We start from the raw sequence: 13189 nt of genomic DNA, 5'->3' as shown, positions 1-13189 counted from the left end.
GCATCAAATACTCAAGTGGTTGCATTGCTGAGTTAATAACATTTCCCCACTTTCATGACCTATCATGTATTTCACAATACAGTTAGAAGAAGAGATATGATTTTACATTTCTATGTACTAGATATTTATGCTGTCAAATTCTGTGACAAATTTTTAAATGTTAGTTCTAATCAATTACTGCTGTTTGATACACACAAAAGTAGTGAGAAGGTATGTCATCTCTTTTGAAATTTAAAAGAAATAGAAAAGTGAGTCAAGGTCACAATATTTCTTTGACCCCCACCTGCTATTTAATTTACATACATGGCTTTCCTGCATATACCATATATAAGTAATATATTAGTATTAAATTATAGAAATTCAGGTAATTATTATCAAGAAGGACATTACTGTTTCAAGTAACTATAAACAACATACAAATCATGTGTAAATTAATCTGACTTTAGTATTTATGTGAATGCATGGATATTCTCCCACTAAATGCATTTTAAAAAAATTCCATTCCTAACCAGATAGGTTGCCTCCTACCTGCCAAATAAAATAAAGATCTATATGCACTCATTTCTTTCCTTTCAGCATTGTGCATTGGACTTAGACCATGCAAAAGCACAAGCAGCTGATGATTTTTTATTAGAAGTATTCTCCCTACCCCTGTTAGCCCAGGAACTCATATGACACAACTGCAGCTTCTCATTCACCCAAGTGAGATGAAGCCTCTAAGATGTGGATAGTATGCTGCTAAGGTTTCCTTGATCATAGTTTATGGAGGAAGGTTCACACATATGAGATATTTGAAGGTCTCTGTGGCCTGTACGTGGAGTGGTGCTTCCTTGCTCAACTGAGGATCACTCCTGTAACTTTGCCTTGTTTAGCACCATGTTCTAAATATCCTCTCTAACCCATGAAATTATTAATGACCACATAACAGAGACTGCTCTGTATTGAAATTGTTTAGGTTTACAATTTTTCCATGTTTCTTATTCTTTGGCTTGGAGTTCACATATGGAATCTAATAGCTATGTCAATAATAAGAAGTTAATTTAAATATGTGACACTCAAACCCAGAGAAATATACTTAGATAGCTATCAAATTTGTTTACCAAGAATGGTCCATAGGTTATAGAATCTGATAGAAATGACATAATTTGGGGAGTTGGACCGTGAGTCTAACCCTACTCCTGACAAAACTTGGGATTAAAATTCCTGAACCTTTAAAAAAAAAAACTGGACATAGCAATATATTTCTCACAGATTTGATTTGAGTGTTAAAATAGAAAAGAGAAATAAAATCACACAGCATAGAATCTGGCATTTTAATCCATTTCTCAACAAACATTACTTCCCCTTTCTTTTCTAGGTGTTTCTGCAGACCACACATGACTTTCATTTAAGCCTCAGAAAATGCCATTTTACTTAGTGTAAGACAAAGGGAAACTGATCATTGCTAGCTTTCTAAGCATGAGTGGTATGCATAGGATTCAGTCTGGGCCTGAATCTATGACTTCCAGATTTACACTTAAAATATTTGAGTTAATTGTGTAGACATTAGTCATGGGCAGTTTCCATGATTTTTTCTTTCCTTTCCTTTTTTTTGGGCGGGGGGATCTGTATAAGGGATTGAGCAAGCATATGATGCAACTGAGTAAACAAGGCAGCTATTTTGCTTTTCTTTACATATTTATCAGGTTTCCTTTAAGGCTAAGTATGTACTCTTCTCATCACAATATTTGAAAATAGGGTATTTTGGGGACAAAGAATATATATATATATATATATATATATATTATAACAGAAGGAGAAAGTTGAATTTAATTAAAAGTACCAGATTCAAGAAATAACAAAGTGACCTTGGCTTCCTTACTACCTAACTGCATAATCTCCTAAAAGTAATTTCAGTCAGTATTTTGGCATGTAAAATATGCAGAAAAGATGAATATTAAATTTCTTATGCATAGACAACTTTCAGATTGTTGCTAAATTTTTTTATTGTTGTATTAATAATAGACCAATTTACCTATGTGCCCCCCTATTTAAAAAATATATATTTTTTTAGTTGTCAACAGACTTCATTTATTTATATATGGTGCTGAGAATCAAACTCAGTGCCTCACACATGCTAGGCAAGCGCTCTAACACTGAGCCACAACCCCAGCCCCCTATGCGCCCCTTTTTAACATTCTCTTTTTAGCACCAGAAAAAATACAAATAATACATGATACCAATTTATTTTATCTGAGTACCTGGAAGTATTAAAGTCTTCATAAATAAAAGGTTGATTACTAAATTATCAGCCTTTAACTAGGTGCTTCCAAGATCCACTGTTTCCCCAAGAATCATTTCTCCAATTTAGACTATTTGCATGGAAGTTCTAAATATCCAGCAGGGGGCACCCTCTAAGAAGACTGGTAGGAAGCATTGTAATGCTACTATTTGTTTTGGAAGCCAACTAGTTACTTATGTCATTTCTGAACATTCATTCCAAATATATGCTGTGTCTAAAATGTATTTTAATGACTATGTAGAAACTTAAATGCCATCTAGAATTGCAATATTGTTAATGAGCTTGGCACAGTCAGCCTTGTATCTAAATAATTTGTAAAGAATGTTAAGAGTAGCTATTTTAAAATACTACTTTTGGGATTAATCTCTCTCTCTCTCTCTCTCTCTCTCTCTCTCTCTCTCACACACACACACACACACACACACAACTTGGCTAATTTGGAGATTATAATTATAAAAGAACATTCTTATATTCCATTAAGCTGAAGGGTAAAGAATTCAGAATCTAACAAATTCTTTTCACTATGGCTTTATTATGTGTTGGCTCTAAAAATTGGTGGTCTTACTGAATCCTGCAGTTTCCTATAATCATAATTGGTTTAGCAGAGTGCCTACATTGCTAATCTCTCTCATTTCTATGTTGATTAAGCCTCTCCTAATGGATTTAGTGCATACAGAGAAAAGCAAAAGAAATTATACAGCCAGAGAATTTAAATGAACCGTATATGAGACCAAGGAGGACAGCATGCAAACCCACATTATTAAAATTTGAAATTAATTCACAACCTTCCTGAGGAGAATAGCTATAGGTTAAGTGTTAATGATGACAATAATGACACATTTATACAGTGCCTTCTGGCTTACACATAAATTATCTCCTTGATTTCTCACTAAGACCCTATGTGGTAGATGATTATTCCCATTTTCCAGTTAAGGAAACTGAAGCTCAAAAAGGGGTTAAAATAGTAGTTCAAGTTCATGCAACCAATATATAGCAGAACTGAAGCTTTAATTCAGATGATCTGAATTTGATTTGCACTGTATTTGTGTTCTTTGGACTTTATTCCACTGCCTAATGGTATTCTTGCCTTGCAAATGTAAGAAGAGGGTTTGGACCAATGGCAAGCACATTTTCTAATACAGAATCAAGAAAAGCAGCTTACATTAGTTGAGAAGCTGCGGCAGTCACCCCTGGAAACAGCTGCCTGGTACTTCGCCATCCGCTCCTTTAGGGAGACCACCTCCTGCAGATCCGAAACACCCTCACTCCTTGCAGCACGGTCTTCTGCAGGCTTAGTAGGGCCAACAGTCACTGAAAGCAAATGTAGCATCCTTAGTTATGTGTCAGGCTTGAAAAGAACATAGCATTACCTTACAAACAGTGAAGGCATTTAAAATACTTCATTTCACAAAACAATGTCACAATATTTTTAATGCTTCATGGTCACCCTCTTTACTTCAAGTTTCAAGCAATGCTACAAAATGCCTGAATAGTAGTATATGCTTTTGTAAGCATAAAGAAATACTACCCCTTCCTCCTTCTCCTGCATTTATTTTGAAGACAAGTGTGTTTGTCTGTGTGTATATTTAATAATTAACGTTTCTCCAACACTGTGCTGTATTTATGCTAAGTGCTATAAGAGCATTATCTCATTTACTCCTCTAATGACCTAGTGAGGTAAATGCTATTATTTTCTAAAATTTATATATAAGAAAACAGAATTTTATAGCAGTTAAAAAACTTTCCTAGGATCACATTATTCATAAGTGGCAGACTTGAAGATGGTTAGACTAAATCTTTAGCAAGTCTAAAAATTGCTCTTTGCTTCTGTCCTCACCCCTCAACCCTCAAGGAGATACATCTAGCTAAAATATGCACGTGCTGTGAGAATTATAGACTGTAGGCTTTTTTTTATTCATAGAGAAGTGTGTTACATAAGAAAAAAGTAATAGTATCATTAGAAACAGTTTTGTCTGTCACCCATTTCAGAGTCTGATATTTTCCCACGGTTTAATGCAGGGCAATAGCAATCACACAACTGGAAACAGCACAAGACTGATGGCAGGACCACAGAATGACAGGTGAGAGAAACAGAAAGATCTAGAGATCAGCTGGTCGAAATGAATCTAACCAAATCCTTTTAGGCATAAGGGAACATCTACCTAAATATTTCCTTAAGTGAAAGGCACATGAAGACCCTCGTATTTGACATATGTGTCAGAGCTGGTCTTATTGGATCTAGTGCTCTTGGCTATGCTGACACCCTGCTTGATGGTTTATTATTCACTCTTAGGTGCTTTTGATTTCAAAACCATTTCAAGGGCTCTTTTTGAGACTAGTGAACTGAATGAGGTATATAAGTGTGTATATGCACATATGTGTCTATATATGGTATGTATGTACATATATACACATATGGGTGCATGTTTTGTGTTTATGTATATTCATCTCTCATTCATACAGCCCTTCCTTTTACTCTGAGGGCTGGAAGCTTCTGGGACTCAACAGGAGGGGCTTTTTGATGTACTTTATTATTTTTGTTGGTTTGATGTCATGATGAACCAAGGTACAAACAACCTCAGATAACAGCGAAGCCAATCTTTCCTTTCCTTGTTTCTCCTCAGCCTTTGGCTTCCACGTTGACGCATCTGCGTGGGCTCTCTCTTGTCCAGTGAGGAGGTCCACAGAACAGGGTAGAGGAGAGTGTGGTTGTGGAGTTGCTAATCAAGACCTCCAGAGACCAAGCAGGAAGCAGGTTTGATTTTATTGTGCAGTAACCATGTATATATTCTCAGGCAGTAGCTAAGCAGATTACAGGAAGCCACCAATGCAATTTCTGCTAATTGTCTTTGCAGTGGCCAGTTAAGGAGTGGGCCGTGGAGCAAGCGCAGGGACTGCTACACATGGCCTTATGCCCAGGGCTGTGCCTATGGGGTAAGCGGCCTGCTGCTCAGAGGCCTAACATGAGGGGAGTGGCCTGCCACTCTGACACCCTTAACACATGCCATGTATGCAGTACTCCATGCACTTGTCTCCACACCCATCTTGTTGAATTTGTAATCCTTTTAATTGGTGTCTTCAAGGTTTAGGTAGAAAGTGGTGATTAAAATAGCTCCTATGGCTCAGAAAAAATAAAAACATAATTTGAGGTTTGACTCCCTGAGTATTTGGTGTTCTCTAGAGACTTCTTAGTTAAATAAGCATTTTCATGTTTTAATTAAAATTGTAGAAATATATTTAACATGCTATCAAAATACAAAATATAAAGGAATAACAAGTTGTATTATATCATATTGTTCATATAAAACTGATATGTTCATAAAATTGTCAGCTGTCTTTGAAATTTACCTGTTATCTAAATCCTCATATTCAAATACAAGTCCATTCCTCCAGTCAATTCTGATTAAAAAGCAATTCCTACCAATTGCTGAAAGTCTTTTATATACTAAAGGAAAAAGTATCATGATTATCACCATGTGGATTATTTGTCTGCACAGATGCATTCAGTTTATGAATGTACTGTACTATTTTTACTTTGTTGAGAATGAACACTATGAAGTGTTCATTGAACATGATCCTTAAATTTTTTTTCACATTAAATATACATCACTTTGTGTACTATTTACATACGTTGTCATTCTTTTATTATTAATAGAAACTCAACCTGTTTGTTTTTGGTAAAATTTACAGATAGTACTTAATTTTCAAGTGTTCAATTCTTTTTTTTAAAGAGAGAGAGAATTTTTAATATTTATTTTTTAGTTTTCAGTGGACACAACATCTTTATTTTATTTTTATGTGGTGCTGAGGATCGAACCCAGCACCCGGCGCATGCCAGGCGAGCGCGCTACCGCTTGAGCCACATCCCCAGCCCAAGTATTGAATTCTTATCACATTTCAACCTACTGAAATATTCCCAGGTTATTGTTCAAGAAATTGGTGGCATGAGTATTAAGAGATTTAGATTCAATTGTTCAATACCTTTTCATGCAGATCATGAAATACATACTTCATTCTCTCTCTCTCTCTCTCTCTCTCTCTCTTTCCCACATCAGTAATAACATACTCAGGTAGGGGCGTGTAGTAGAAAAATCACCTTGAGTCAGTTGGCTGTATTCCATGTTGTTTTCTGAGTCTCCTCAGTCAATGTCTGTCAATATTTTATTGGGAAAACAAGGTGATGCTTCTTGCTTAGTATATGATAATGCATTGCACCTATACACTCCTAACTTGGTGCTGATAACACCTGATATAAATTTTCAGGGTTGGCAAGACATCCAGACATCCTTTTCCTTAGGGATGTGTGGGGAAGAAGAGAGTGGCAGGAAGCATCTGAACTCATAATACCTTATTTCAAAAGACTTTATGCAATTGAATTTGGAGAGCAGTATAAAATGAGTTCTGAATATTTTTTAAGGAGAAAGGAGACAGATGAACAAATAAAGATGCTTGTTGTCATATTGTATTCCTGGAAAAATAGGCAATGAGGAAACTGATCAGTATGCAGATAGGACAAGGAAGGAACAGACTGAAAGGCTAAAGTGCTCTATGAAAAAGAGAAAGGGAAAAGTAAAATTTCAGATGTCTGTTTCTATTAGAAAGCATTATAAATATTAATATCACAAAATGATTTTGTTAGAAGGTTTCTGTCCCTGGGGTTTACAGATAATTCATTGTGCAGATGAGTAAACAAAAATCCAAGAAGTGTAGTGAATCTTCCTGAATCTCCAGAGTTAATGGCATAACTGTGCTTGGAATTAATCACACACTAAATAAAGAAAGCTTTTATTTGTTTGCTTATGTAAACATAATTGCCAATCCCAAAAACATATTAATTCTTTGTGTAATAAAATAAATCCAATAAAGGAGAAATAGCATAAAGAGAAGTACTTTGAAAGAAGTACTGAATAAGGTGTATACACATTTACATAATAAAAGTACAATCTGTTATCATGACTACTATTAGATAAGGAATATAGCAATGTCTTCTATAAGGCTTCTGAGATTCTTAGGGAAAAATTTACATTGTAATTTTTGTAGTATAAAAATTATATAACAGATAAATCCCACTTATGTCTATATTATTTTCTGAAATCACAAGACACTGCAGGACACTGTAGGACTAGAGTTGTGTTTTCTAAAATCCCAAATATATGATTTTCTTCTATAGTTTTTGAAAACAAACTAAATCAAACAATATATTTGACCAAGATTACAGAAATTTGTTATGCCTTCCTATATTCTATTTTTTATCGAGAGTTCATGTTTAAAGCATCTTTAAAGCATGTTTAAAGCAAAATACTCCTTCTTTCTTAACCAATTTTTCACATATCTTCAGTCTGCCACAGAAGAGACTGTATGGTCACTTTTATGTGTTTCCTTGGAAGTAATAAATAGCTCTTAGACATTAGAGACAGAAAACAATGAGGAATAATCAATGTAATCAATGCACCCTGAAATTTTCTCCGGCCTTTACAAGTTCTATTACCAAAGAAAGAAAATTTAGGAGTATGCAATGATGAATATTAGGAGACCTTTTAAAAGGGACAGTCATGTACCTATTATTAACCATCCTAATCTAGCTGTTCAGGAGATTCGGAATTCAGTAGTTTATAAAAATGACATGCTCGTACCATATTAAGCAATAACAAACCTATTTGCATATCATGTCCAACAACTATCTAAAAATATTAAATCAATTATAAATATGATTTTAAAATTTTTGGAATCACAATTTGGAAATCAAAGTCAATAGCTTGATACATGGAGGTAAGGTCAGTGTACTGCCCTCAAATACTGTTAGAGGCATAAAAATGTCCAAGCAGAAGATACCTAATATGGCAAGATTCATGAGGCCAAGTGGTTTGTCACTCTGTAACTCTTAAGTTAGTTTTCATCTCAGCACATTTTCTAAATGCAAATATTTCTTATTGCTTTTAGACTGTGGGAGGCACATTTCCAAACTATATATCTGGATAAAGTTATATGAAAAGAATGACTATATAACAACACAATGGATGTTATTGGTTGAAAGATAAATATTCAATACTAGGTGGTTTAAAACTGGCTTGCTCAAATAATGTTTAAATTTGTGTGAATAACCTCATTTCTTTTCCCATTTCCTTCTGAATGTTGACTATGCAAAAGTCTAAAGAATAAAGTAGAAAGTACTTTGAGCTTTTTATTTTATTAAGAGACTACTTGCAGTGTCTGACTGAGGAAGTTGATGTTAACTGTCTCTTATTTATAGAAGAGAACTAGCTGAGGTGTAATCAGAGGATGAGAGCTGTGGAGATGAGAAAAGAACTAGGGACAGTAAGATATTTATAAGAATTAAAATGCATATTGAAGGTAGAGAACAGAACAAAGTCCAGGCTACAAGCATTTCAATGTGAGAGGAAGTGGACAGAACAAATATGATTATGATAAAAGAACTATATTGTTGAAAATTATTCTTTACAGATTGAAATTATTTATCATAACCCAGAAATAAAGTTAAATACATCAATGTAAGTAAATAAACTTAAATATTCAATGGCAAGTCCTGGTGAATATTTCAAGTTCAAAATAATAAAAATTCTACAGTTATCCAGCAAATGAAGAGTACTGAGATGAGGAAACAAAATCCAGACATTCCTAGACACTTCCTTTACAACACTGAACACTAAAGGTAATTAGAGAACCAGGTAGTGGTTACTTAAATTTGAATTCTGAGAAGCAAAGAGTTTATATGAATCCAAATAGACCTCCATAAGAGAAAGCAGCAAAAAAGTCAAACACAGGCCATGTAATAGCAACATAGGCAAAAAGAAAACAAAGGCTCTTAAAATATAATACTTCAACATGAAGGTCGATCCTAAAATAAATGTGTTTGCTACCATAGTGATCATAGGCCAAACTTCCCATTGAAAGATAAAGACAAATAACCCAACCATATGATATGGGCAAGAAATAAGGCCTAAATCATAACATAAAATTTTAAAAGGAAATATTGGGAGAAAGTACCAGGCAAACTGTCTCTGCTTCCTGATTATCATGCCCTGAGCTGTTTTCCTCCATCATACTCTTCCACCATGATATTCTACCTCATCTCTGGTGCAGAGCAATTGACGTGGCTGTCTATGGACTGAGACCTCTGAAAATGTGAGCACCAAATAGACTTTTCCTCTTCTAAAATTGTTCTTGTCAGGTCTTTTGATTGCAGCAATGGAAAGCTGACTAAAACAATTACAACTTTCCAGGGGAAAGCTCCCCAAATCGTTTTCTGTTCATGTAGAAAATAAACCCAAAGAAGCTCCAGTATCAAGACTATTACTACATGTGACCCTGGCTCCAAGTGTTGCTTTAAAAACCCATTAATTGCTGGCTCATGCTGTTACTGAAAATATAAAAGAAACTAATAAAATTGACAAGTTAAAAAATTATCAGGAAAATATAAATGAAGAAAAGTCATCATGGCAATATTCTTTTCAGGCCAAGTATTTATAAAAATGAATTTTATTAAATGAGATAGGAGGGCATTCTACTGGAAACAGATATCATTCCACTATGAAGATGTAGCAATGGGAGGCCACTACATGCTGATTAGTGCAGTACAGAAACAGAATGATCATTAGCAATAGAGAAAAAAAATTTGTGGGTGACTAACATCTCGCTCCATTTTTCCAGATAAACTTTTCCAAAATAAATGATGGAGATTTTATAATTAATATGATTTATTTAATATATTTATTCTTTCTAATTAAACAAACATTGTAAAAAAACCCCATAAGAAATATTCACTGTCCTCCAGAGTTTTTAGCTGAGCTGGGGGGAAACAGGCAGTTATAGACCATTATGTTTCTGGGTTCAGACCTGGTGAGTTGGGAGTCTACTGGGAGGACACAATCCCTCTGGGATGTCAATGGGGCAGGTGTCAGGGAAAGCATCCAGAAAGATGAGACATCTGCATTGAATCATGGAGTTGGCTATGTGAATATGTATGTGTAAGAGCAAAAGATGCAGAAAGGATGAAATTGCAGCATTACCAAGAAATTGGATAGGGAAAATTGGGTAATGATTTTAAGGAAAAGATTAAGAGATGTATGAGCAAATGGAGTTGCTCATGGATAGTACATTGCAAATGTAGGAAAAGGGGAGGGAAATTGATGAAAATCTTACAAAAATATTTAAATATATATTGATAATCATAGAATATGAGTAGTTGATAAAACTATTTCAATTAGGTTTTCTTACTATAAAAATTCAAAATAGAAGTTTTTTTTAAAAACAAAATAGGATAAAAGGAAAACAATTATAATAAATAGGCGTAAATGTTAATTTTCCATGGACACTGACAGATCAGAAAAAATACTAACATTATGGAAATATGGATAATGGACTTGAAAGAATTATTTATAAGTGAAAAATCATAGCAAATGTGTATGAAGTTCTTTCTATGTGTCAGACATTAATCCATTTAATGATCTCAATCACCCTATGAGTTATAGACTATTTTGACTTATCATCTTCACTTTACAATTAAGAAAACAGAGATGCTGTCCCAACTCAGGTGACTGCTGAGCTTCAGACCCAGGAAGGAAAGTCAGGCAGTCTGGCTCCAGGTGCTATGGCTTAACCACCATTCTATGCTACCTCTAAAGAAGCACAAGTACCACCCTCCGCCCCACCCCTCCAATCACCCTCCACAGTTAACAAATGAAGGAAAATTCAGACAAAAAGAGATGCCTTTTTCTGTTATGAACTGACTCAAATTATATATGTGATGAAAAATTTAAATTCCTAAATGGCTAATCCAGTGTATAATTATGACTCAAAAGAAATTCTAAGTTTTAATGGCAATATAAGCTATTTGGCAGAATAACTATGATTTATTTCTTCTTTCAAATTTGCTGAGAGCAATTCAAGAAACCTTTATTTAGTCCCAGCTACGAAACAGGCAGAAAGCACTGGCAAGCCCTATGGGAGCCTGCAAAACTGAAGAAAGCCTAGATGTCATTTTCAGGAAGGCAAGCCCACTTTCAGTGACACAGCAACAGCCTTGCTATTTTATTCTGGATGTGTTATGAAGAAGTCAACGGTTTAGTACTCAGAAAATTGATTTAGAATTAAATTGGGAGAGAGATGAATTAAATTTTATCAAACCTAAATATATGACCTATGTTTGGATTTGTGTGCAGGCTATCATACCAACAGACATATCATAGGCTCAGAGCCATTAGCAGGAATAATTTTTTTCTATAATTCTTAATATTTGCATATCCCTCAGCTAATAAGAAGATTCATCCCTTTTAAACATTCAAAGTGTTGCTGCCAAGTCAAATTTGTAATCAATTTGAGTTTTATATATTCTTATCCTCATTCGAATATTATAAAACCAAGAAATAGATGGAGAATAAAATGAAAGAGCAAATGCACAGCACAGTCTTTGCATAATTCACAAACCTTAAAAACATGGAGAGGAAGGACAAAGGAACAAAAGGAGTGGAAGGGAATGCCATCATAGTGCAACAGCTATTTTGTGGCATCCTCCAGCATAGGATCAGAGTCTGTTTCTTAAACTGACCTCCCCATGATCCTGTTCCCTGCAAAGTATAGTGTCACCACATGTGCATGTACCACCTTTCACTATCCCCAAATTCATTTATTCACCTGATTACTGTGCAATGCTTTCTTCATTAATAAAGCATATCTCTCATGGTAAAAAGAATTAGTTGTTGCTTCTTTACTCTTTCCTTGCAGGTACTCTTCCAGTTAACCAGAAACTAGAAGAGATTCTGTATATCCAATTGCCTAGATTCAGCATTGTGGTAGACAGAAAATCAGTTCCCCAAAAGATGATTATATCCTAAATCCTGGAACCTCTGAGTGTTACCTTATATGGCAAAACGGATTTTGAAGATATGAAGAAGTTAAGCATTTTGAGATGGATTCTCCAGGTGGGTTCACTGTAATCACTGGGTCCTCATAAATGAAAGAGGGAGGCAGGACAGGTAGACAGTGAGGATGGGGAAATGATGACAGAAGTAGGAGAAAGGCGTATTCTACACTGCTGGGCTTAAAGATAGAAGTAATTCTGGAATCTTCTGGGAGCTAGAAAAGGCAAGGTGACAGATTCTTCTGTAGAGCTGGAAAGAGCACGGCCCAGACAGCATCTTAATTTTGGTGTAGTAAAAACCCAGATTTGATTTTTGACCCTCCCAAGCTGTAGTATAAATTTGTGTTGATTTAATCTTCTGTGTTTGTGGTAAATTGCTGCAGTCGCAAATAGGAAACTGACATAAGCACTAACTGTACACATACAGTATCTGCCCAAGTCAGAAATCATGACACACTTGGTTCTTCTTAAGGCATATTTTAGTTCTAGCTCTTGCAAATCACACAGACACATGTACAGTAACTACTGGATGATGAAACATCTTTGAAGTTACTCTTTGTGCCTGAAAGAAGAAATATCCACCTATTTATAAATAAGATTGAAGTTAAGTGTCCATTTAGGTTCTAATCTAACAGAATTGCCATTCTGAATTGTAATTAGTTCTTGTTGTATAGACTTGTCATCTGTTATCATCTCACAGGAAGTACTTCTGGTGGTACTGCAGTAATGAATGAAAGGAATTAATTTGATTATCATTGGTATAAAAATATTGCCAAATTGGACATACTTTAAAAATTTAATCAGACTGCTATTAAATGGTTTTATTAATTGCTTAGGCTGGAGAATTGGCCAGTTTAAAAAAAAAATCAATAATTGAATAAAAAGATTTAAGTTTCATTGAAATAGTCAAATAAATTAGAACCATTAAATGCCTGTAGGTGATGCATATTTTTATAGCATAAGTCTCTTCTTGGCCATTTCCCTATATAATCAGACATATCACACTATAATAATTATAGCTATCAGTTAAT

The 13189-nt window shown here is 34.7% G+C and overlaps 1 protein-coding gene across 2 annotated transcripts in view; it reads right to left on the bottom strand.

Annotated features, from left to right (window-relative positions):
• LOC107136897 (xin actin-binding repeat-containing protein 2-like) overlaps nt 1-13189 on the bottom strand; it is a 74069-nt gene that overhangs the window by 45423 nt on the left and 15457 nt on the right. For both annotated transcript variants that reach the window (XM_015479271.2, XM_015479270.2), the window contains exon 2: nt 3444-3592. In XM_015479271.2, the coding sequence (XP_015334757.1) occupies nt 3444-3500 (57 nt within the window). In that variant the 5' untranslated portion in view covers nt 3501-3592. The remainder of the gene's footprint in view (nt 1-3443; nt 3593-13189) is intronic.

This window comes from Marmota marmota, unplaced genomic scaffold (assembly GCF_001458135.2).
Source record: "Marmota marmota marmota unplaced genomic scaffold, marMar, whole genome shotgun sequence".
NCBI classification, from domain to species: domain Eukaryota; kingdom Metazoa; phylum Chordata; class Mammalia; order Rodentia; family Sciuridae; genus Marmota; species Marmota marmota.
Note: the sequence above shows the minus strand (reverse complement) of the source record. Positions and strands in the feature narration are given on the sequence as shown.